Source organism: Dermacentor variabilis, chromosome 4 (assembly GCF_050947875.1).
Source record: "Dermacentor variabilis isolate Ectoservices chromosome 4, ASM5094787v1, whole genome shotgun sequence".
In the NCBI taxonomy this organism is placed as follows: Eukaryota; Metazoa; Arthropoda; class Arachnida; order Ixodida; family Ixodidae; genus Dermacentor; species Dermacentor variabilis.
The window spans coordinates 21,884,717-21,909,823 of NC_134571.1; the positions used below are offsets into that span (position 1 = coordinate 21,884,717).

The 25,107-nt window shown below is 47.1% G+C and overlaps 1 protein-coding gene across 2 annotated transcripts; it reads left to right on the forward strand.

The window, feature by feature from the left end:
* The first annotated feature begins 1,777 nt into the window (after positions 1-1,777).
* LOC142578781 (alpha-galactosidase A-like) lies at positions 1,778-19,300 on the forward strand. Of its 2 annotated transcripts, XM_075688351.1 has the most exons (8): positions 1,778-1,865; positions 4,644-4,752; positions 7,070-7,244; positions 8,390-8,564; positions 9,814-9,908; positions 10,605-10,766; positions 17,145-17,342; positions 18,933-19,300. In XM_075688351.1, the coding sequence occupies exons 1-8, from the start codon at positions 1,862-1,864 to the stop codon at positions 19,212-19,214; spliced, it is 1,200 nt and encodes a 399-aa protein (XP_075544466.1). In that variant the 5' UTR covers positions 1,778-1,861; the 3' UTR covers positions 19,215-19,300. The 2 variants fall into 2 exon arrangements, with proteins under 2 accessions (XP_075544466.1, XP_075544465.1); XM_075688350.1 differs by lacking the exon at positions 1,778-1,865 and having other exon boundaries at positions 4,346-4,752.
* The last annotated feature ends 5,807 nt before the right edge of the window (positions 19,301-25,107 follow it).

Consider the following 25,107-nt stretch of genomic DNA (forward strand, 5'->3'; position numbering starts at 1 on the left):
GCAGAAGAATGTACAGTTGCTTTTTGAAAGAAATGTCACGATATGTTGGCAATAAAAGTAGTAGAGGGATAAAAAGCAACAAACCGAGAGCACTGCACTTCGTATTTATTCCTGGGCTTGCTTATTTTAGGCTTTACCAGTGCAGGCGATTATATGTTATAGATTGACACTGTCAGCACAGCATGTGTAGTAAGGGTCATGGAAGCACCCGTGTCCGCAAACAAGGAACAGTTCACGTGGGACAATACTAGATGTGATATTCGATGGTTTCATCACAGACACATACAACACGACTCTGAGCTATTCTATTGCGAAGCGGATAGGCGTTTGGGAACCTCACGCCAAGCCAAAAACAGCACAGCAGCAGTAGTTGCTGTTGTAGCAGTCCTGGAGAAATGTGGAATCCGGGGTGGGTAGTTGACGGAATGTAAGCGGGAATTATCGAAGTTATTTGAGCTCCACTGTGCTAAAGTGAGTTCGGCAGTCAGCCAGCGCAGCCTAATTGAAGCAGCAGTTCTTGAGCTTGGCATAGAGATACATCCGAGACCACCACAGGCATGACGGGCGAATGCACTGATTTCACGGCGAGTTTAACTGCGTCACCACTGCGGCAAAGCATGCCCGTAGCAGAGCTCTGCTTAGCGCACCACCCAAAGGCAGCTTGAAGCACTTGCTCATGCTTCTCCCGCCCTCCTCACACCTCCGAACTAATTCTACTAAAAGACACCGGCTTAACCTGCGAGATGAATGGACAGAAAGGTGAAGCCAAGAGTTATACAATTAAAGCTGTGCTGAGAAGACACACCTCGCCCTCAAAATCCGGTGGTAAAACACAAAATGAGATGCGCCGCAGTATTTACTTGAAGGGTGTCTTGAAACCAAAAATGCATGACAGGTGCGCGTTCGAGGCTGAACCTAGGAGGATAGCTCTATACACCAGCATGGTCATTCCCATGATACCGTTATCCATATCCATTAGAAGAGAGCATATGATATGCTTTTTCTATTGTGCAGTGGTCAGTGTGCCTCATTATTGTGCCTATAGGCGCATAATTCTCATTGTCATAATATAATGCAATAGTACGCAGCAACTTGGACAAAAAAAATGCAAAGAGGGCTGACAGCTGTCATGAGCGGGACGCACAGCACCCGCGTACTTCAGAAAGGACGTGAAATAGGTATTGCATCGGAAGCACCTCGTGCACTCACGCGTGCATTCCACATGCGCAAGTATGTAGACCAATGCAGACACGCAGATGAAGACGAAAAAGAAAGAAAACCACTGCTGGCGGTTTTGAGGGGCTTGTGAAAACTATGCGCACAGCTCGTATATCTGAACACAATGTTTCAATAAATCTGAAATGCAACTGGGAATGAGTAAACTGGCATTTCATCGATGTACTTGATTTGCTACACGCGAACGAGCTTCTTTTGCAGTTTTGAAGAACTTCCGAAGTTATTTGCCACGAATCGTTATCTAAGACGCATGCTCAAACAGTTGCAGACATTAATTACATGTTACCGTATACTCTTACTATATGTAGAGGAGACCACTGCATGAAGCTCGGAGGAAAAGAGTACTGGTGTGTGCCGAGCTTGTGGTTCCTTGGACAACTTTAGTAGTGCGATTATATTATTGCCATAGTAATTAACTCGAGGCGCGTTCGCGCCGTCGCCAAGTCGCATTTCAGGGCGCATGCGCGGCTCGCGCGCGGCAGGTCTCAAAGAGACGCGGGGTGCGTTCGACTGAGTCGCCTCGGTGGCGGAGTCAGGGGCACGAGCGTTGCGCGCGCTCACGCTGCGAGCACACCTCCAGCTGAGCCGCTCGGTGGGTGCACTGGTCTGAGCGGAACGGACGGTTATGGGTAAGCGTCAACGTGACGTTATCTAATATTGCACTGCGCGTCGGCTACAGCCGACGGTTTCCCGTCAGTCTCACCTCGTATCGACCACGGAGGCGGGATGCCTGCAACGCCACTGGCGGCGCTCTTCATCTCGCCAGCCTTGTGAGACGCCGGGTAGCCGTTCGTTCTATCCAGCAGGGGCTGGCCTTACGTGCTCCGTAGCGCCGACACGTCGCACACGCGTGTTAGAGCACCGTCCGAGGAGTTCAATCGCTACGCTAAACCTTGTTATCGATGTCAATGCTTCGTCCTGCGGGCGAAACTGCCAAATGCTCAGTCGCACGCCGATCCCGAAGATAGTACAGTCTGACTAGGGGTGAACACCACTCGGCGATACCACCTGTGCTACCACACGGCGGCACCACTTGGTGGCACGGTGGGGGAGCGTTTCTCGCATTCTTACCTCGTGGCAGCCAACGTTTCGAGATGCTGTCGCTGAGGCGCTGCACCTCTGGTCGCAGCGGCGGTCGCAAACGCTGTACGGGGTTTCCAATTCGCCCGCGAAAAAGTGCCGCTCGACGTGCCGGTTGGCTCCCGCGTATACGTATAAAGCACGGTAGGAAGGGAAGCGCCGCCCATAAGGCAAATCGAATGGAACACATTCTGGCGTATTCCGCGCCAACAGCCCTATCTGATTAGGAAGCACACATACATAACAAATAGTGAAACATACATAGTACCACAAATAACCACTTCTCAAAGCTCGCCAAACACATTCTTTGGCAACCGCGGTTGGTTCTTAATAACTTATTTCGTTTTCATTTAAGCGCAGGAATGTCGCAGGCAAATTTGGATACTTAGCTTTATAAGACATTGAACCAGTACGTTTACTAATGTTACTACTAGCGCCAACGGCGTTGTTGTAGATTTTTTATTACGATACACTCTAAGAACAGTTTACACCCTTTGGAGTGCCCCTTCTGCCACACAACGATAATCTTCATCTGCCTTGATGCGTTTCCTTTCTTCAACGCTGCGAGCCCGGTACTTGCCAGTAATGAACGGCACGCGCGTTATCAGCATGATAGCATTGCCGACAGTAAATGCTAAGCCCTGATGCTATATCTGAGAACTACCAGCTGGCGCCACGTTAGGGGCCAAATGTGAGCTCAGGGCCGTGGCTTCAGAGCCAGTGGCCATATGAGGCTCTGAGAAATGACACAGGGCGCAAGAGCCATCCAAGACACAACCTTTAGGTCCCGAAGCCCCCGGCCAGCTGAAGTACTTTCTGCTTGCCGCTCCTCGCTCTCCTGCCCCAGGCAGGCTGCGCGCTACACGGTCGCATGAGCCAGACCCAGACGGTGATGAGGGCGTTACAGCGGCGCAGCCATGCAGCCGGTGTTTCCACTATATATATATATATATATATATATATATATATATATATATATATATATATATATATATATATATATATATATATATATATATATATATATATATATTCTTCAAAGTCCGGCACGCAGGGTCTGACGTAACATGCAGGAGAGAGACGACGAACGTTTTGGACAAAAGACGTGCTTGCTTAACGTTTTCGGCTGGTGGACCAGCCTTCGTCAGACTACAGTGACTGTACAGACCGTACTCTGACGAAGGCTGGTCCACCAGCCGAGAACATTAAGTAAACGCGTCTTACTTCCGTCTCTCTCCTATGAACACGTCTTTCCTCTCTCTCCTATCATACATACATATATATATATATATATATATATATATATATATATATATATATATATGTATGATAGGAGAGAGAGGAAAGACGTGTTCATAGGAGAGAGACGGAAGTAAGACGCGTTTACTTAATGTTCTCGGCTGGTGGACCACCAGCCTTCGTCATATATATATATATATATATATAATCTGGGACTTCAAACAGGTCCGACATAATGCGAACGCATTTATCTCGCATTTAGCGTAAAATCTTCACTAAACTTTATGCCACTCTTCACGCAAGTATTAGGTACTCATCTTTACTAGCTAGGATGCGCATTACGCAAATTTACGTGTTGTAGTTCTGCTCGCACTACAATAACGAGAAGAAAGAAAGAAAGAAAGAAAGAAAGAAAGAAAGAAAGAAGGAATGAAGGAAGGAAGGAAGGAAATTAAACGGGAAGAAGACCAGCGCTTGTGTGGAATATTTTCCTGCCGCTTCCTTCTGGGTGGCTCCTTTAAGCCTTATTGACAGTAGGCCTTTACATGGTTCGCCATTATTAATGTACAGCTTCATGCCCGCGCTCAATTTCGTTCCTCGTTCGGATTATCAGCATTCACTCTGCCATTTCCTTTTAATCGGCTTGCCATCCAGAGATAGCGATCAGCAAAAAAAGGATGGCACGTTTTATCAAGCACATGCTCCCGATAGAAAACGTATCAATATGATGACACACGAGACAGTACACGCCGCACCTAAGCTCTTTTTTTGTTTTCTGTTTCATCAAACACTCAGCGGCGAATTCCAGCAATCGATAGGACAATCATGTAACTATCGAAGCTCGCACTTGGTATTTCGCCGGGAACAATAATGACGCGCTGCTTAGCGAACTGCATGCCGCTGCGAAGCACCGGAATCTCAATTCGCCGTCCGCATACTACGGCCTTCTGGATTTCGTTACAACAGATTTGTCGCCTGCTTCTCATTGCGCGTCGCAGCGTTTTAACTCGTAGTCAGAAGCACGTCATTAGGTACTATGGATTTCAAGCTGATAACTTTGTTCATGTCAAGCACGCTTCTCGCGTCAGGGAACTGCCTTGACAACGGGCTAGCTCTCTTTCCGCCGATGGGATGGCGAACATGGCAGAGATTTGGCTGCAACACCGATCCAGTATGGCACTACGACGAGTGCATAAGGTAAGATGTTCACCCAGACTCGATCTGGGTTTGCCCGCATCCTATTGCCTATGCTCTCTGCGGGTAATGAGGTTCGCTTTTTCGACTGGGTTATAGTTAGGCACCACCCCCGGTCGTGCGAAGTCCTCGTTGCTCACTGAAAGTAAGGTCACGTGGCCTGCGGAGCAACGAATGTTCGAGCTACAAGCAACTATAGGGTTACTTCAGCCCTGTCCCATTATTTTCCCTTAATATTTTGCTTCACTTTACAGAATTATTCGGTTCATTACGTTGTCACCAACTCAGACGGTAGTGCAGAAGCATGTGTCGTCCTTGCAGAAGGGTTGACATCCGGGCCAGTAGGTACATAGTTGAAGGTAAAAACCAGTCACAAAAGACAAAGGACAAGAAAAGATGTTCACACCACCAGTCGTTGTGGTGTGAACATCTCTTCTTGTCCTTTGTCTTTTGTGACTGGTTTTTTTCCTTCAGTGTCATCCTTATTTACACATATTGTCACGGTGAGCAATATTGTAGTCAGACTCCAGTGAACCTGGTTCAGCAATCACTAACGTTCGGCGGTCTCGCTGTATATTGTGTGCCAGCGTTCGTGTACCGTGTACTTGACAATCAAGAGTTATAAATAAATAAATAAATAAATAAATAAATAAATAAATAAATAAATAAATAAATAAATAAGTAAATATATGAGAACGCAAACAAACAGACAACTGATATATCGTGCAGTCTATCCATTCAGCGAAATTGTGCTTGACGTCAGTTGTTCATTGCTGCGATTCGACAATGTAAAGTAATAATAAAAAAAGCGAATAATTTTACACCAAAGCCTTCTCATAAGGGTAGTCCGGCTGGAAGCTTAGATACTTGTGAGCTCACTTTCATGACAGTTAGACACTGGTGGGGCAGAATGAGGCGCACTTTCCTGCGCCTCATTCCTTTGTATCCCGCGAGGTCTGTATTGAGCCGCTTATGTTAACTCTTTTGTATATCTATTTCCTGAGTTGCAAGCATGCTTAATACGAATAATCAAGTGGAACAGACAGCACTGACGCTGAAATTTTAAAGCAGTCGTGTTTCCTAGGAAATGCGGGTCTTCGACGTTATACCATCGGTGCGCGGTGAAGTCGGACACTTCCGCCGCTAGGCCTCAGCTCTGAATCCTTTTGTTCATCGGCCCAGTTGCGAGGACGCTAACCTTTATCTCTGTTTGCGTGACGCTGAGACAACTGGTGCTTTCCATCTAGTCAGCACCTGACGTGCCGGCAGAATATCTGTTCGCTAAGCACAGCAGTTCGATGCGCTATAGCCATTCGAGCATGGACTAAACAGTCACACAAGTAGGCTGGAAAACTGTTGGATACAAAGTAGATAACCGTCGAAAAGTTCGTGAAGTACTCTAAGAATGCTAACGCCTCATAAACCGCGATAAGTAGCAATGACATCTACGTGCAAGAGCAACACACTTAGTTTCACTTATAACGTTCTCTCCGAAAGAGGATGCTATTTATGTTAGTCCAAAGTTCACAGTCTCTCTCTCTCTCTCTGCAAATTTGGGGTCCGCTGTGATCGTATGCGGTGGCCGGGACTGGCGGTTATCATGTGCCTGCGCTCTGAGTCTCTATATTTTCTTCGTATCAAACCTCCCCATCCAAAGCCCACCAGTGTAGGTTAGCAAATAGAGTTTTTGGTTCTGGTCACCCTCCACGCCTTTCTCCTTTCCTTGGTCTCTTTCCCTTACCGGTCACAATAAATGGTGCAATTCGCACCACTGAGGCTAGTTCCCTGAGGTACGTTACTGTCGTTAGCTGCTGTGCCGCATTTCGTTCTGAAATTTTTTTCAACGTGCAGAATCACTACCTGTATCCGTTAGTTCACGTCCACTCAAGATGAACAGATGGCCCCATTGTACCCTAACCTCATGCACACAGCCTTTCTTGCCTCTTTTTCTTCACGCTCTTTCAATTAATATCCTTGGACTCGCCCTTTTTCTTTTTTTCTTGGTTCAAGTATTTTTCAAAAGATGAAGCTCCAACAGAGACAGCACACTTAGAAAGAACAAAGACAGGAAGCGCCTTGTCCTGTCTTTGTTCTTTCTTAGTGTGCTGTCTCTATTGGCGCATAATCTTTTGAAATGTATGAACCAACTAGCCACACAATGTGTTCTACTGCAATTGGTTCAAGTACTTTTGAAATTCATGTTTCCAACTCTTGTCATGCAGCCAATCGCCGTTGTGCGTTTGTGCCCGATTTAAGAAGGGTATTGACACTTGTCATGGCGTCTTATGAAAGCTTATATAAATTTTGTTCTATCTTTCAGCGAAAATCTTATCTCAGACATGGCCGACCGTATCCTGATGGACGGTTACCGCCAGGCCGGCTACGAGTATCTGATTGTGGACGACTGCTGGAGTGATAAATCCAGAGATGCCCAGGGAAACCTAGTGGCTGATCCCGACCGCTTTCCCAGCGGAATGAAAGCTGTCGTAGACTACGTAAGCCCAGCACGTGACAGAATACTTGGAGGACAACCAAGTAGCAACTGAGCAAAACACGATTCATGCATCAAGGTTCATAAATGGCGAGCAGGCTGATCTTTATACCGACATCTGAGATTCGAAGCCCCAGACCACGAGCCAAATATATATCGACGCTACATTCTAAATTCGGGAAGCGGGTTTTGGTGACGGTATATTTCTGGTTGCGACTTGACAAGAGTGCGTAAAATATATAACCTGGCAACTGTTTTAATATTATTTGCTTTTATTGTGGTGGAAAGAAACTGTAATCCGCAAATGTTTCTTCCATCGCTACCAAGATGCATGTCATCGATGCCTGATTGTGTGCGAATGGAATAGAGGACGAAAAATACACTGCTTAAGTGCAGCTTTCTGTGGACCGTTGTTTTGATTTCGTGGTTCATGCCTTTTGTATGTTTAGCTTAGATTGCTACTTTCTCCTGTGGCTGTTCAATATAAAAGGTGTTTTAGTTTAGCGTAGGCAGATTCTTTTTAAACGCATGTTCCGTAAAGCACACATTTACTTATTCATCTGACAAGTGGTGACACTGGGAAGATAGCTAGGGTTCCCCAAGGGCAGAAAGTTTGGGAACAGCTAGAAGCACGGAGCCACACTGCGCTCGTTGACCGCCGCTGGGTGACGTCAGCAGAACGCCGCCTCGAGGGGCGCGGCTTTGCGCTCGTTGCAGCCTCCCGGTTTCGGTTTCGCTCTCATAGCCGAATTTCGTCGTGCCACTGTTCCGTAGGTAATCACGTTTTTCTTTATCCGAAAGTTGACATGGCTTGTGCGGAGAACTCGCTTGAATTTCCCAATTACGATGAGCCCACTGAAACTAAATGTTTAAAATTATTAATAAATTTTACATAAAGGACGACTAATTACCACGTATCACCCATCATCCCGTGGTCACCTCCAGTAACGGCATGTGTCCGAAGAAACTGTCCTTTTATTTCGAAAGGGATTTTTTAAAAATATTACTTAAGCCTTCGTAGAAACAGCCTGCATATAGCAGAGATTTCATATTCTTATTAAACAGCTGCGCTTTGGCGCGCTCTATCTTACATCAACGATTTGTTCTTGCATATTCGATGTCCGTTACGCACATTTCTTCTTCATCAAGGTACATTCCAGAGGCCTCAAGTTTGGCATAAACGCGGGCATTGGAGCGAAGACGTGCAATGGGTATCCGGGAAGCCTCAATAACTTCGAGCGTGACGCCAAGACGTTCGCAGACTGGGGCGTCGACTTCGTCAACGTAGATGGTTGCCACATGAACCCCAGGAAGATGGATGAACGTAAGTGTAAACGCGGGAAGGGGGCCGCGTTGCGGTAGCTATGGGTAAACTGCTCTCGTGCCGGGGAGTCGCACCAAGAGGACGACCGTAACCCCAAGGTCGAGTCCATATCCCCCAGACTCCTCCACACACTATATATATCCCACACACACTCCTCCAGTACTATCGGCTATGGCGCCGCCTCTATACCCCTCACCTAAGAACCCTCACTAGCAAAGCAGTGGATGTGTGATGGCCGCTACAAATCAATAGTTTCCCAAACTTAAGCATATATAATGCATGCCTTTATACTCCTACAAATGCTTCTATTGCGGCGAGTACGTATCCCTTTATCACTCTCGGCATGCTCTATTATCTCGGCATGCCAAAATACGCCTTCCTGTCTCTTTATAACTCCGTTTACCTCTGTGCAGGGTAGCAAACCGGACTTATTCTGGTTAACTTACCTGCCTTTCATTTGTCTCTCTCTCTCTCTCTCTCTCGGTGATTGAAGCAGTCTGTGATGACCTTGCCTCTTGCTCCTTCCTTCCGGAGCCGTGAGCGGTTGCTCTGAACATCCCTTGAGCATCTACGTAAAAACAAAGTGGGCACTCGAAAGAAAGGTCAGCTGCTTATATCTTAGCGTTAGTGTAGGTGCGTTTCTTAGTTCGGCTTCTCCTTCACCAGATAGGCAGTTACAACACCAGATGGACAGATTAATACGCAGTTGCGCCATATGCGCGGGCGAAGGTGCAACATAGGAGGCAAATCCGGTGGAACGACGTCGTAGCGGCATGGGCGGGATTTTGTGACCGATTCGACAATTGTCATTGGCCGAGATAGTCATCAGATTCCCTAGTCTAGTCGCCTAGTGGAGACGACGGGATTAAAAGTGGATACCTTGGTACACAGGTGGTTGACGTGTCCTGATATGAACTCAGACGTTTAATATGCTCCTACATGAAGTGGGCTTCCGTATTTGGTGCCGGTTTAAATAATTTAAATTAAACCCTTTTTCCTTAACTCCTACTACCGGACGCAATGGGTTGGGTGGATTCCTGGCCCAGAAGTCACCTCGAGGCGCAACACCGCGCTAAGCTCCCAAAATTATGTTTAGAGAAGAATAGAACGACAGAAAGCTGAGCTAGTTGGTAAGGGTTCATTATGCAAAATAGAAGTGAGGCGTGCAGACAGACAGGACACAAGAGTAGAGAAGTGGACAACACGAACGCCGGATTTTGCATAATTTTAGAGAACTTTTTTTTTTCAGTGTATTCAAAATTTGGACGAGCTCTGAATGCTACTGGGCGACCGATGCTCTACTCTTGCGAATGGCCCATGTACCTTGCGCAGTCCGGTATCACGGTAAGTTTGGCGTCTATATATCTGCGCTGCTGTATACATCTTACCAGACGAAGCACTCATTACAACTGCCAGACATGTTACAGCCGCAATTTGCTTCACTAAGCAATTTGTTACCGATGAACACATTATATGCAATAATACACGTCCCCTGCGCGTGTTCTCAAGCTTATGTATCTGTGAATAAACGTCCCCGTGTTTCGGTAATAATCTCCTCTTAATATATAGGGTGTCCCAGCTAACTTTAGCAAGAGTTTAAAAAGCTTACAAATGCCACGTAGCGGGACAGAACAAAAGTAATGTTGTTTGCCGTCGCTTCGAGATACTCAAACTTTTTTCTCATTCCGCCTAAATAGATAATTGGTCTTAAATAATAAATAAAGATCTCAAATATTATCATTTGATCAGAAGTGTCAATGAGAAAATTGTAGAGCGACATGAAAAGCTCCCGATACAGCTTTCTGTTCCGCAATACGTGCTACCTAAAGGTGTGGTTGCGAGCGTGAGAGAAGCCCGCGAATACACGCAAAGTGCCTCGAGCTGCAGGTCGCGCGGCAATTCTGCGTGCATTTGCGGGCAACCTCGTCATACCACAATCTTATCGTGAGGAGGCTGTCTCTATAATCTGGTACCTTTCGCGGAAGCACGAAGGATATATAAATACGTGGTTTAGCAAAAGATTAATATCATTTGTTTCAGCCCGACTACGAGAAAATAGCCGGGACATGCAACATCTGGCGAAACTTCGCCGCTGTGACGTACAACTGGAGCCAAATATACGATGCGGTGCTGTATGAAGCCAAACATCATGACCTCCTGGCGAACGTCACAGGTCCGGGCGCCTGGACTGACTACGGCGCGGTAAAGTTCCGTATAGTTCTTCCGTATAGCAACCACTCCATTCTCGATATACATCAATCGCATTTTTAGTATATAGAAATCACAGCACGATGGTGCTGCTTGCGAATATTCTAAAACGCATTTGTGCCAGTGCAGGTCGTTTTAACGCAGCGTGCATCAAGATCGCAAAGCCTGAAGCCGGGGTGAACGCTGAAAACAAACTGTCTTACTTTAATCTCTTACTTTCGTCGTCTGGCCTTGAAAATGATGTGCACTTAGCCAATCGTGTGATATATCTAGCGGATTTTTTTTTTTTTTTGCCTGTTCTGTTGCAATAATGCACTTTTAGCGGTTGGCCGAAATTGTGAAGATTCTTCAGCCCATTATACATCAGATTCTGGGACCTTGTGTGACGTTTTAGCGCAATGCTTGCTAAGAAAAAAAAAAGAAAGCATTGAATTCTGCAGTTATACTTGCCAATAGTACGATTTTACTATGAGGCACGCAGTAGTGGGGAAGTCCGTAATAACTTTGAACATCAGGGGATCTTTAACACGCCCCCAATGCACGGGACACGGGCGTTTTTGCATCTTACCCCCATCGGAATGCGGCCACCGCGGCCAGGGTTTGATCCCGCGACCTCGAGCTTAGCAGCGCAACGCCACAGCCGCTAGGTCACTGCGGCGGCTGAAAGAGGCCGTATTGACGCAGGGTTACTAAAAGCTCTGCCTGTGCCCGGTTCTTATCTACTGTACGTTTCACCGATAACTTGTATAATTGTCGTAGTGTAGCGAATGAAAATGGAAATACATAATCATCTCTTATTCACATTGTTAGCGGGTGGGGCCTCAACACAGTTTCATCAAAGTGTATTTGTATGCAGAGTATCTAAAGCCGTAACCAGCGGCGTCGCGTCTCCGGAGCTCCCAACCAATGCTAGTCGCGAACAATACTTGAACGAGTTGGTCACTCTAAATTTCAGTTCAAGATGCGTCCACTTGACAGATCGTACAAGAGTACGAGAAGCGTGCATTTGTGAAATATACAGAGGCAACTTGAAAGAATGAACGAACGAACAAACGAATGAACGGATGAACGAAAGAGAAAGGCTTGCCAGCTCCCTTTTCTTGCTCTCCTTTTAAGAGCACAAACGCTATGCCAATCATAAACGTCGTGACACGTCCATAAGCCGTCCTTAATATATCTGGAAACCGCGCTTGTGCAATCGGGTAGTTGAACGTATAGCATAGCAGCCTTGAGCGATGTCGCACGGTGGTTAGCCAAGACGTCCTATAGGAAGAAAAGGCTAGAGGGTTCTGGCCGTTCTTAGAGCGATGCCAATTTTGTAGGCTTAGGCTTTCGTTGGAAACTACAGCACAGGAAAAACGAAAGCGAAATGTAAACGTGTCGCGCTCTTCTCCCGTGGCAATGTATGGGCCAGTGGCCTACTTGTAGTGACGTCAGAGCGTAAATAACATAAGTATTTTGCTTTGTGCGTTGGGCTAGCTGGCTTATTTTTTTGCGATAGCTATTATATGGACACTACAGACGCATTTCCGCCGCCATCATCGTCGCAGTCACCGTGGTGCTAGATGTAAAGTCCAAATGGGATTACATCGCGGCCGCGTGCCGTAGACTGTGGTTGCGAATGAAAGCGTGCGAGGTTGAGCCGAGGATGGTGGCCCGATTTCGCGCACGCAAGACACTGGAGGGGTGCGGCTACTCAGCGTCTTGAGCGATATCGGCGGCGGCCAGCTGCGGCTGCTGGTCTAGGGGTGAGGATCATAAGAGACTTTGAAAGCTCGATCAACAGCTTGCCAGGGGAACTGCGCGCGCTTACCGCTGTGATGCGCTCGTTGCTCTATGCGCAGTGGGTGTGAGCTGTGGTGTGCTCGCGCAAGCCCAAACCAGGTGGTAAAGCGTTCTGCTTTGATCGCAGTGTGGGCATTTATCGGAATACAGCTCAGGGTGTATGCCGTGGTAGAGGCTCAAATGTGGATATGCGTTCATTTACGGCTTCCTCTCGTGTCAGAGCATTATGAGACGGCAATAGGAGGCAGTGCTGTCCAGCTCAGACTCGACGGACTAGCTCAACCTGGTCAACCGAGGGAGAATGGCAGCTAAGGCCGCTGGACTCCTGGATTGAGGGGACCACCCACTGATCAGTGGAAGGGCTACCTACACTCGTGTGCTCCCTTTTATAATGTTTACTATCTCTTGCTTATGCGCTTGCTTGCTGCCGCATCTGACATGCGCGACATGCATCGCGTATGTCATCCGCCACCATTCGAGCACGCAGAGCTACGAGAAACTCAGAGCGACACGTTGGCGGAAAGCAATCTTGATCACCTTTCCTTAATAAGCACATATGCTCCTATGTGAACGAAGGAAAGAAAAAATAAAGAGAAACTCTAAGATTACGCGCTAAAATTTTATTAGAAAATGGTGCAAGGTAGCTTGTTCATAATTTGAGCTTGCAATGAGTCCTTGATATTAAAAATGACGAAGGCAGTTTTCTCACAAAGGAAAATACCACCTTCCCTCCACCATAAAGCTTCCTCCGTGGACGGAATTAAATACTCACGTATAAATACGGCAAGACAAGTTTTATTGCGCATTTGGTGTCATGAGTCGTTGCAAAAACGAATCGTATGCAACTGTTTTCTGTGTGAAAGCAACATTCACTTACAAAGGGGCATGCAAGCGCAAAAGCCCATTGTTTTGATTTAAATCCATCGGCTTGCCGTCGTCCGGCCCCTTTTACGGCTAATGCAACTTCTCTGCCCATGTGGCAGGCCTTTTTTCCCTCCTTCACTCGCCTGCACGCCCTCCTGCTATCATTTAGTTTTTGTCTTGCGCGTTTTGCCTGTTTGTCGGTAGCATCCGTGGCCGCGTCTTTTCCACTGGCATTTGCAAGCGAACAGCGCACCGCAATAACATCGCGTTTCTCGGGGCGACACGGTTCTCAGTGTGCCTGACATTTTTTGCTGCTTATGATGTCTTCAACGTGATGAATTAGTAACTTGACCACAAGGCGGCGTGAAATTTTATTACCCGCACACAGGGAAGAGCGAAACGGAAGATAGTGCCTCGGAATGCGAATGAGGCAGAGGAGGCAAGCGGAGTCAGAAAGCACGGCGGAACGTTGGGCGCGTTTTATCTCTTTCACAGTAGCTGCCCGCAGCAAATGCATTGCCAGATTGGTAAGTCGGCGCTTCTGTCTTACTCCGTGCTCTTACCATATGGGGAGCCAGTGCTTGCCAGGAGGTGCTACGGCAGTTTGACTGCGCAACTGAAATATGCAGCTTATAGGCCGTCCGCTATGTGCTGTCCACGTAAATGACACGACATTTCGAACGACAACAGGCGCGCGCCTTTGTCATTAATGTTTGCTTTCGTGTGGTGCACCCAGCCAAGCTCTGTTATTCATGGCCTACACAACATGCACGTTACGAGCGCACGCGCTCCTACGTTGTAGCACGTCGGTGCCCTATTAAGTCAGAAGCTGGACCAATGAGCTGGACAGATGGGCCCTCAAGATGACCGGTGAATTTGCTGACTAGAAATTGCAGCATGTGCTGCTGAAAACTGCTTCCTCCGACCGATAGGCTGTGTGCTGCGGCGCTTATGTTTGCACGTGAGTTTTCAGCGGTGGTTTTGTATGGCGACGAAAAAGAAATCCACTGGCATCGAGCTCATGCCCCAGCGGAAATCTGGGGCTCGCAAATGAATCTTTTGAAATCAAATGAACTACCTGCACCACAAAGTACCGTAAGCAGCAAACGTCCAATTCGCGGATTTGTGCACACAAACATGCCTTCGCAATCACGTTATGAGCCAGATTGCTCTGGGGCGCGATCGGAGATATTTTGTTCGATACGCGTTCGTTCGGTTGCTGCAACGTCACAATGTGGCAGTATGCAAAATTTGTGACAACGGGGCGGAGAGAGCAGCCACTCAGGAAGCGGTGACCTCTCCGGAAGTTTACTTCCGTCGTTTTTCGTCTGCTTGCGGACAGTATACTACCAAAACGGAATGTTTGTTGTCTTCCAAATGAATGAAATCTTTATCTAAAAAAAATGTATTTTTTCTTCTCAAGCCCAAACACGTTTTCATATAGTGGTACGTGTGACTACTGCAATTTATAACTATTAGTTTCTCTGCGTCGTCCCTAGGTGGTGTCGCGCACAGCGAGAAGAAAAAAGAAAAAGAAACGACGGGAAGAGTGGCGCAGTTTTCAAGAGGCAGCGACAACATTCCAGTGGCTCAATGGCACCGATGATGGGGGCGATTTCGCTGTTCAACCAGCGAATTGTTTGTTTCGAGAAACAAAAACGACGCCGGAATTCACTTTCTGCCAGTTCTTCAAACGCATTTCGCACCACCACCCGCTCTCCTCCTTCCTCTAGAAACGCCAGCGCAACAACCTAAGTTCCCAACGGAAGCGCCATTTTCTCGAATGAAACTATGGATTGGATCCAAACGTGCCATGCCGCAGCCGCCGGTTGGATCTAATCCAATCCACCAGACGCAGCATGCGAAGCCGTATGATCGCTCCAAACTTCCCAGCTCCCGTCGGGTTCGGCGCCTAGCAGACGAAATGCTCGGTGGGAGGATGATTGACAGGAGCGTGTCGTCATTTTGACATCACCAAAAACGTGGCCGCCCCCCGCGGCTGGCGACGTCGGCGCGGAGTAGGCCAATCGCGCGCGCCGGTAAACGAATGAACGCGCCGAACAACCATCTACGATCGCACCCCTGCAGTTAGGAGCCGGACACACATACCACTCAGCTGTCGCGCAAAATTTATCTGTTGCTATTTGCGCTAAGCTTTCGTGTGTCACGCCGATTTCTGAGAGTGGTAGTGCCTACGCATGTATTTCGGAGAGCATAGCAACGGATTCTGTAGAGGATGAAAGAAAGAAGTCCGCAGGTATGGAGTCTGCAGATGTCGCCGTAAATGAGTTCAGAGGAGAAGGAATCGCCGAAGTCTGTTGATTCGTTCATTCTCTTTCTTATTAAAAAAGTCAGTTTATTTTCATTTAGCGTTTCCTTTTAGGCAATGTGTCAAAAGGTGTTGCACATTCTCTGCCTACTCAAACGTTCCGAAATATGGAGTGTTTTTTTTATTTAAGCTGGTTCTGCGACCTAGTTCCTGTCTTGTTTTTCATGAATGTGAAGCTTCGGCCCGAGGCTTTTCTATTCAAGTACACGAGGAACACAAAAATTCTCTTTCGTGAGCGCTGAACCAAATTTGATAGAATTAGTATAATATATATATATATATATATATATATATATATATATATATATATATATATATATATATATATGTATTTGGTGATTGGAAAGAAGTTATTTACGCCTTTAGGCCTAACTCATTCAACAAACAATGGCCAAAAATAAGAAAAATAATTTACAACTTTTAAGAATAAACCTTAAAACTCTCTACTTAGGCCTAAAACACGCCCTTAGAAGTCACTGTATAATAAATTTTCCTTTTAAGTGAATAAAATTTCAATAAGATTGGCCCTCAGTGGTTTATAATTCCTTATTTCACATAATTACAGAAAAAGAGATTAAATTTGGTTTCGAATTAAAGGTTCGCCTGAACTCCACGTGTAGTTTTCAAGAGTGTTTTACCGGTGGCTGTTTTCAGTTACAAAAAATTCTACACAAAATATGATTTGCTCAAGAAACTACACGGTGATCATGGAAATCAGAAATTGCGTGATAATCGCTCATTTGATTACCTGAGTTGTAAACCTTTTGCTTTGTTAAACAGCTATGAGCTAGGAGTATGGCTAACCCTGTGGAATCACTCTCGAACACTTCGGCAAAGTAAAGATAAAAATGGTCGCTATTAGTTGTGTTCTAACCGAAGCACCGATGGATGTGATTAAGGGATGCTCTACAACTACTCTACAAATGCTTTACATTGCCGACAAGTTTGATTACACATGAACTCTGCAGCCCCAACTCAATGACTGCGCTAAGCAGCTCCAATGCCATGCACCCTGACGTGTTCACCATTACTGTGCGCTGCTCAGTAACTGCTGCCACTGTCAGCCTCTGCAAACGGGGGAAGTCATATACCAAGCAGTGGCTCTGCTTATATGGTATCGATGATTTGGTAAAATTTAGTCTTCAACAGCACCACTTAAGACAGTAAAAGAAGACAGGAAGTTTGCTGTCGCTATCTTAAGCGGTGCTGTTGAAGATTGATCGTTACCAACTTGCCCTGCTTGCGATCCTGAAATCGTAAAAGCTGTAGTTCTCAGGCGCGTCAGGATGCACGAGTCAGGAACCCTTGTTCGGGTGTGTAAGCCTCTGGAAAATGGGTGGGCGTGGTGAGTGGACGGGCGTGCCCACACATACGTGGCAGACGTTTCATCGCAGCTGGTGCTGGGCAACTACGGTCTGTCCGAGTCCCTGCAGCGTTCTCAGATCGCGTACTGGGCCGTGGCGCCCTCCCCAGCGATCCTGTCGGTGGACTTGCGCAGCGTGGGCTACGCAGCACGCTCCCTGTTGCTCAGCCCGTTCGTGATCGCCGTCATCCGAGACCCACTGCGAGCCAAGGCAAGCCGACTTCCACAGGTGACAACCACAGTAGGCAAATGACTTGTACAAAACTCCGCTAAGTGCATGTAGTTTCGTGAAAGATATTCGACAAAACCCATCTCACGACAACTGTAGACGGTAATGCGTTAAGCATTGAATCAATATAGTGACACAACGTATGTGTAGCTGACGCAAGTGTGATTAAACCGCGCATCAACGCACCGTTGCCATCTTTTGCAATCGGGCACAGTTTTCTTTATCTTGCATTTTTGGCAAAAATATAATTTATGTCCTTTCATTCTTTCTTTAATGAACCAAAGTTGGTCATGAAATAAAGGAATAGAAGGAGGTCCCATAGCAGTTACAGAGTGTGTGGCAGTTCTTGTCAGCGAAGAGAAATTCTAACGTGACATCAGCGCGAAAGAGGAAAACCCGCTGGATCAAACGACCGGGTCAGGCGTTTGTCCTTTTGTTTAGTTGCGCCTTATATTCGAATTCAGGTTCATAGACAAGCGAAAAACAATGAGCGATCGCATTCAGCACTTCCGTCAGCCACTTCCGGGTGTTCGTCAGATCCTTTTATCGCAGGCCTACTAGGCAATATTAACAGGCGTGCCGCAGTTCAGCGTATCGTTCTGAACTCTCTCAAATCAATCGGGCTCCTTGTTGGAATCGTGTAACTTTCAGTGAATAATATCCCATTCGTGTTTGTTATATCCGCCTGTGCCACTTATATATCCACAGATGCGCCTTCGCATCTAAGCTTTCCTTCTTCTTCTTCTACTTCTATTATTATTATTATTCTTATTATTATTATTATTATTATTATTATTATTATTATTATTATTTTGTTGTTGACAGCACAGCCCACTCTAGCCTCTAAAGTCATCAGAGGAAGTTGACAGAAGCAGAGAAATGTCTGGCTCCTAAGGACGCTGTATGTACTACGTGCACGGAGTTGAGGAGGAGGTGAACTTGAAAAACGCACAAGCAGATCTAAGCCACCGCGCTAAAGCCTTTCCCTGCATCATTTCGCAACGCAAAGGCAGAAGGGAGGGAGAGCAGTGGGAAGGAAGGAAATGAGGCACGTACAGCCTTTGCGCAATAGTGCTTCGACGTTGCTGAGCGAGCGATAAAGAGTGCGCCCGGGCAACGTGGCGGTGCTCCAGAACTACGTACGTTCTACGGAGTCCAAGGGTAATCAGGGGAACTGCCCTCTTGATGTTCACTGTTTATCGGCAGATAAAGATATACATTGATCCTACCACACTTGCTGGTGACAACTTTACCCATGTTCCTCGAAGCTTTAGAATATATCACGAATACCCTACACGCATAGCAGGGGCAGGATATCCCCGTAGGATGCCTAAAATGGGGAGAGCCTTGAAGCCAAATGTCCAGGCTTGCGGCGTACAGAAAGCGTAAACCCGTCACCTCAATCTGGTTCGCGCATCTATACGAAGCATCCATAACGGACACCACTGTACACTGTGAAGCGATAGTGCGGGGACAGCTAAGACTAAAGGCGTTTAATTGTGTAAAGCTAACTCCAGCAGCGCGCACTAACTCTGCATTTCCTTTGTGTTATTTCGTTATACTCCAGCTGTGTTCCTTTTACACCCGCAGAAAAATCACCTTGACGTGTGGATCCGTTGGGTAATGCCTCGACTTCCCAGCGGCGACAGCTCCATGGTGCTGATGATACACAACCCGAGCATTCGTGGAGGGCCAGCTGCCTTCGAGGTTACCATTCAAGATTTAGGCTTGCACAACCCTCGCGGGTACGTGCTGCAGGACGTGCTCAACAACAATGCCCTCATAGGCCTGTTTTACCCGGGGCAGACGCTCAGCGTCCCTGTTCCACCACTGGACGCCATCCTCTTCAAGGCGACTATCACCGACCGGTGATGGCAGGAGATACACCACCTGCTTCCATGGGCATTACCACGGGCACTTACATGGGTTCATCTGTAAGCAAATAAAATGTAACTATTTCCTGCTTTTCGGTCCTTTCTAATTCTTCGTGTCTACGTTTCGTGCAGGACGACACTGATTTACGACGCAAAGCGGGAGTGCCAGATGGCGTAAAAGCTTCTATCGACAAGAAGCAAAATAAAATATACGCCTCATAATTGTAAACGGCTGGCAGAGTATTGCAGGCATTGGTGCATGTGCTACATAAGTCTTGACGCAGCACGTTGCAAAATTCTAGCAAGGACGAGAGTGATCGAGGGGCAGTGGCATCCGGAAATGTTCTAGTGCGGCTCCGGTAAAGGGCTGTTACAAATGTCGCTCCCTCAGCAACTGCTGTCGGTTGATGAGCGCTTGAAAGTATGTGAGAAAGCCGGGAATCAATATAGATGGAAGACCAGAGAGTGCCTTGGTAGAAATATACGATCTTTGCAGGTTCTTAGGCGGGAAACGAAAGCCGTGCCGAAGATATTAATCGGGAATTTTTCACCTGCGCTTTTCTTTATATATAAATAAATTGACGGAACTTCTCGGTTTTTCTTTTTCAGTGCTAATCTTATTTGAATAGGGAATAGTCATCTTTAAGTTTCACGGAATTTTTTAAAAAATTGCCTGCGGCAGGTGGCATCATTCTTGTCATTGAGCTAGATTATTTGAAGAGGCGGATAACAGAGCTTTAGCTTCGCCGGTTTTCGGGTAAGCTATTCGGATAAGCTATTGTAAGATATTGCAGTAACCAAGTGCATTTTACTTTGCTGCGGGTGTAAAAATTAGGCAGTAACACGATTACACCACTGCCGAAAATTTACACCAGCGGTGAAGTAGGATACACTTGGGTACTGCAGTAATAGCTTTTGTCAGTTTAAGCTCTGCGCCACCAGGTGGCTGCACCATGTATGCCACTTCCGTTTATGCCTCCGCCTTCCGCCCCATCACCCAGTCCGCCTAAAAAAATTTAATTACGGGGTTTTACGTGCCAAAACCACGATATGATTATGAGGCACGTCGTAGTGGGGAACTCCGGAAATTTGGACCACCTGGGGTTCTTTAATGTGCACCTAAATCTAAGTACACGGATGTTCTCGCGTTTCGCCCCCAGTCCGCCTACGATTATTTAAATACCGGACAAGCTAAAACTCTCTGTTGCTACACGAGAAATCGAAACACTTATTTAACTAACAGAAATAAAGTAATTACTTCTTAAGTATTTTAGGACACATATTACAATTTACGAATCGTAACCAGTGAGTCTGCAAGACGTATCCACTTGAAATGAATTTCCTGGAGGACAACAGAAATATTATTTCCAAAAGTGTGGGTCGGCCTACACGGGCGTTCCAGTTACTTCTGTGCTTCAAAGCATACAAGAGCGTTTTGATGTGATGGCGTCAAATGGGTCATTGAGCGAAAAAAGCAGGCGTCTGTACCAGAGGAATGACACCTGAATTCCCATTGGCTTCGATGCCACGTCACGAGCGTGCCTCGATGGAGCAGAGAGGGCGAAACTGTGTTGCGTGAGCCCTGCAGGGCCGTAGCTTCATGGGGCTTCATGAATGGGGCTTCTAGCTTCAATGGGGCTTCATACCCCTCAAAAAAGAAATGTTTCGTGCTGTCCATACATCACCGACTAAAACAACCCCCGGCGCTGGAAATCATTCTGGATTTTGTCTAGAATGTCTTTTTCACGCTCAAAAAGACATTTCAGCGCGAACATTGGGAACGCGGACCGGATTTCACGGCAACGCCCATGCACCGGGACTCAACTGACGCAAGGAGCCCCATCAAAGCGCAAAGTTTCAAGGGCGTTTTGATGGAGAGCACGGCATCTCGCGTCACGGCACGGCATCTCGCGGAGGCCGCGGAATCTACGGAGCGCATGGATTTCAATTCCGAAACTTTATGGGTATAAAGTTCTTATAAACTTTTGATGCGAAAGGTGCGTTGACATTTCCAAAGTTGTGCTTTAGCTTTTCAATTTCGGATCCTTGTGGTTTTAATGTTGTCATAAACCTTTGACGCCAAAGATGCATTGACTTTCCTAAAGTCGTACATCGAACCATACAACGAGACAATCCAAATCAACACACTATCAGATAGATTGACAAAGCGCGCAGCGAGGTCCGCTGATACGAAGCGTTGTGGTATTTCATTCGTGCCGTCATGTGCCGTCATGACGTCGTGCCGACACCTGCGCCAAAGCACCCATGTCAAGACACTAAAACCAGCAAAGGCAACAACGTTCTTATTTATCTTTCTACTTTCACTTTTATTCGCGAGGACACATTGAGTGTCTTCAATTTTCCTGTTCTCGCTACCCGCGCGCTGCCAGAGTCAGCAAGAGCGCATGGGTTTTTCTCGCGTTGCCCCGACCACCACGCGGCGCACTTCGGTGCGCAATCGTTTTTCGCTGGCTGAGTGGATTTTCGCCTGGCAGAGTTTTGAACGGCTTCTGGCTAGCAGACGAGAAAAAGAAGCAGTGGTCGCTCGCCGCCACCACTGTGGGGACTCGACGGACTGCAACGCGTTCGCTTGAGCGCGACCTTTCCGGGAAGTGTTGTCTCGTCGATGTAGGAAACCGTGAAGTATGCGTTTGGTTCTCTGGTGACCAAGCGTCTCATGTTTTCTTCGATATTCCTTCAGTAGCGACATTATAGGTGCCCAAAGTAGGCATTCGATTGTGGCCAACATGCTTTCCTTCGGTTTTTCTTTTTCATTTCGGATCCCCCTTCCCTCAAAAGAAAAAAAAAAGACATTGTTGTGGCGCAGCAAATCGTCGCATGGTGAAATTTTGATTTTGCTACTTGTTTTTTTGCTAAATGTAATGGGCCACAGGGCGTTTCAGTTGCCGGATACTCTTATTATATTATTGCAACAGTAATTATATGGACACTCCAGGCACATTCCTGCCATCGCTGTCGCCCGCATGTTCCGTATTGGAGCGAGGACTTATGGAGTCGCCATCTGTTGGAAGCGCCTCCCTTGCGTAGTATGAGGGATCACGCGGGGCGCTCCTCGCAGCTTTGGCTTACGGCGCTCAATAAGAACACCACGCGGCGGCCCACCTGGAGATTTCCGTAAGTACTCTCAAAACGAAGGAAATTTTTACTGACGAAATAATCATCTTGGGCAAAGTGATATCACGGAATCGTTTACAGACGCTATCTCTTTACCGAATACGTACAGTGAACGCCATACTGCGCGCGGTCGCCGCGATGAAGTCTCTCGAACCGGCTTTTTGCGTGAAAGGTAGGCAAACGCTGAGAGCAAACTATGTGAAATATGTTCTTATAGTGCCTAAATAACGAAATGGAGCATAACAGAATGAAGCCTCAATGCAGCAATCGCACGGGTTCGACCGACGGCGCGTCTGCATGCTTGTCCGCGCACAATGTTTCGCTTTCGGTGCGTGCGCAATTTCCCAACCTGCCGTGAGGTTTAAGTCGCAGAATATGAGCATTTGACAGTACACAAGCTACCATTGTTGCATGGACGCTATCAGAGCTTTTCAAAAATAATTTCGTTATAGAGACTTCGACGTCTACGGCGACTGTAATCTGCCGTCGCGACGATTCAATCTATTTAACTTCTTCTAAATTATTGGCCGTTTCAATATGATTTCTCAAGTTGCGTCGCACTGTATGTTTGTCGGTTTTCTCAGCGTGCGATTTCCCGCTGCTTCTTTTTTGTAATCCAGTGCATTAATTCATAACACAAACATGACCACATGCCATGCCTTTTTTTAATATGCTTCTTACAGCTCCCTTTCCATTCCAGTGAACTTGCCAGTATCTAGCCTCAACCGTTCATAGAACAAACCGTCATGACATCAGCCGGGCAGCGGGCGCGGGCGAGCGTCTCAGTGCGCGTTTTCTGCTACTCACGTAACATTGCAGACCCAGCGCCGTAGCAGAAATCTTCCTCGCGTATGTGCTTACTGCATACCCGAGTTGTAGCCGATGGCTGTTTGGCGGTTCTAAGTTTCGCGAGCAAAGCTTCACGCAACTTCCTGTCTTGCGGGTATGTGTGAATAAGGCTGACACCGGGCTCCGTTGCGTACGTCCGGCACTGCGGCACCGAGCAGTAGGCTATACTATGCTGCACGCCTCCAAAGACAGCCACTACCTATTATAGTACTTTCAAAAGTTGTCAAGCAGACACCCTAAGGCGGGAAACCTTTACCACTTAATCTGAACCGCCGCGCAGGTGGGACTTTACACTTTAGTTTGCAGCTCGCATCGGCGCTTCCAAAGCAGCCGACGTGGCCGCTGGGTCCACGTGATCCTTCATGCCGCGTCACGCCGACGGTGACGCCAGCTTTTCAGTGGTGGAGCTCGCCCCCAATCAAGTCCAAGGGCGATAACGTCGTGACCGGGTGCCGCATGCTGTACTGATTACTGAGCCGCATGATTACAGATCGAATCTGCTGAACTTGGAGAGACCATCAATCGTTTCCGATATTGTGAAACGCTGGATTGGCTACGTGTCGCAATCAAGAACAAACGATATAGAAAATTGACGAATGGGGTCATCTTCAGCACGATGCGTTGGCAGGCTAGTTGGTGCGAATCCATGAATATTTTGTTTAGCGCAAAAGAACAGACACAAGAAAGACGACAATGTTTCAGCCATGTATAAAGGAGTGACGCAATAAAATGATGTCAGTTGAGAGTAGCGCCTTGTCCTGGTCGTCTTTCTTGTGTCTGTTGTTTAGCGCTAAACAAAGTATTCATGTGGTCATCTTCCCTCAAGACAATGTCCGTCCCCACGTCGCTGATGTGGTTAGTACAAAACTGGCAAAGTTCAAATGGGAAACGTTGCAACATCCGCCATACTGGCCAGACCTGTCGTCTTGCTACTTCCTCATTTTGGGGCAACTGAAAAAACAGCTCAAGGGAACTAGATTCGTGTCGGACGAGGACGTGAAAGAGTCAGTTGCAGGATTTTTGGAGCAGCAAAAAAATGAGTTTTTGTTGCCGCCCCTCCCCTCCCCCGATCGAGATTTCTGGCTACGCCAGTGGCTGAGGGCATCGCCGCGACGCCACGCCCACAACGCGCCTCGACGGAGCAAATACGTCGATGCGACGACGCAGGGCGAGACGGGTTGTCTTCGGCAATGCAGTCGTATTTCTCTATCTCTCTCCCTTTCTCTCCCTCTTTGTCTTACTGGGTTTACCAGCTGCGTATGCCTGCCAGCCTTGGTGGCCGCTGCTGCTCCCTCGGGTCTCTCGTCGCGCAAGACGTCGGTGGCATGAGGCGTTGGAACCGCAGGCTGCTGCTGCTTGCTGGCTAGGGCAGCACGTACCGTTACGGTACACTACTCGCAGCGCAGAACTCGAAGTACCGCTCATCGGCCGTCTATTCGACATTACTGCCTTCGCATTCACAACGCATAGGTGTCCTCGAATTCTTTTCAAAGAAGAAGTGGAACAACAGTGCATTCTTACGGCGAATTTGAGGGCGCATATTTTCAAACTATAGAGTGTCATTCTGGAAATTAATGTGTGAGCTTGGAAGATATATGATTGTGTGATTGGTCTTTCCTGAAAGCTGCATTTGTAGGCAAGCGGCATGTTTATGAACAAAGAGGCATAGCGCTTGCAAAAAGAGCAGATGACTGTTTAAAGACTAATTTTTCGCTATACAATAAACTTTGCTAAATGACACACACAAGCACAAACGCGCACGCACACGAACGCACGAACCCACGCACCCACTCATTCGCAGACGCAAGCAGGCGCGTACAGCCGCAAGGTAAAGACGTTTCTGTTACGATGAGATGCGGTCTGCGTCTTTCTAGCAGTACAACAAAACGTCAAGGCCTTCCTTTTCT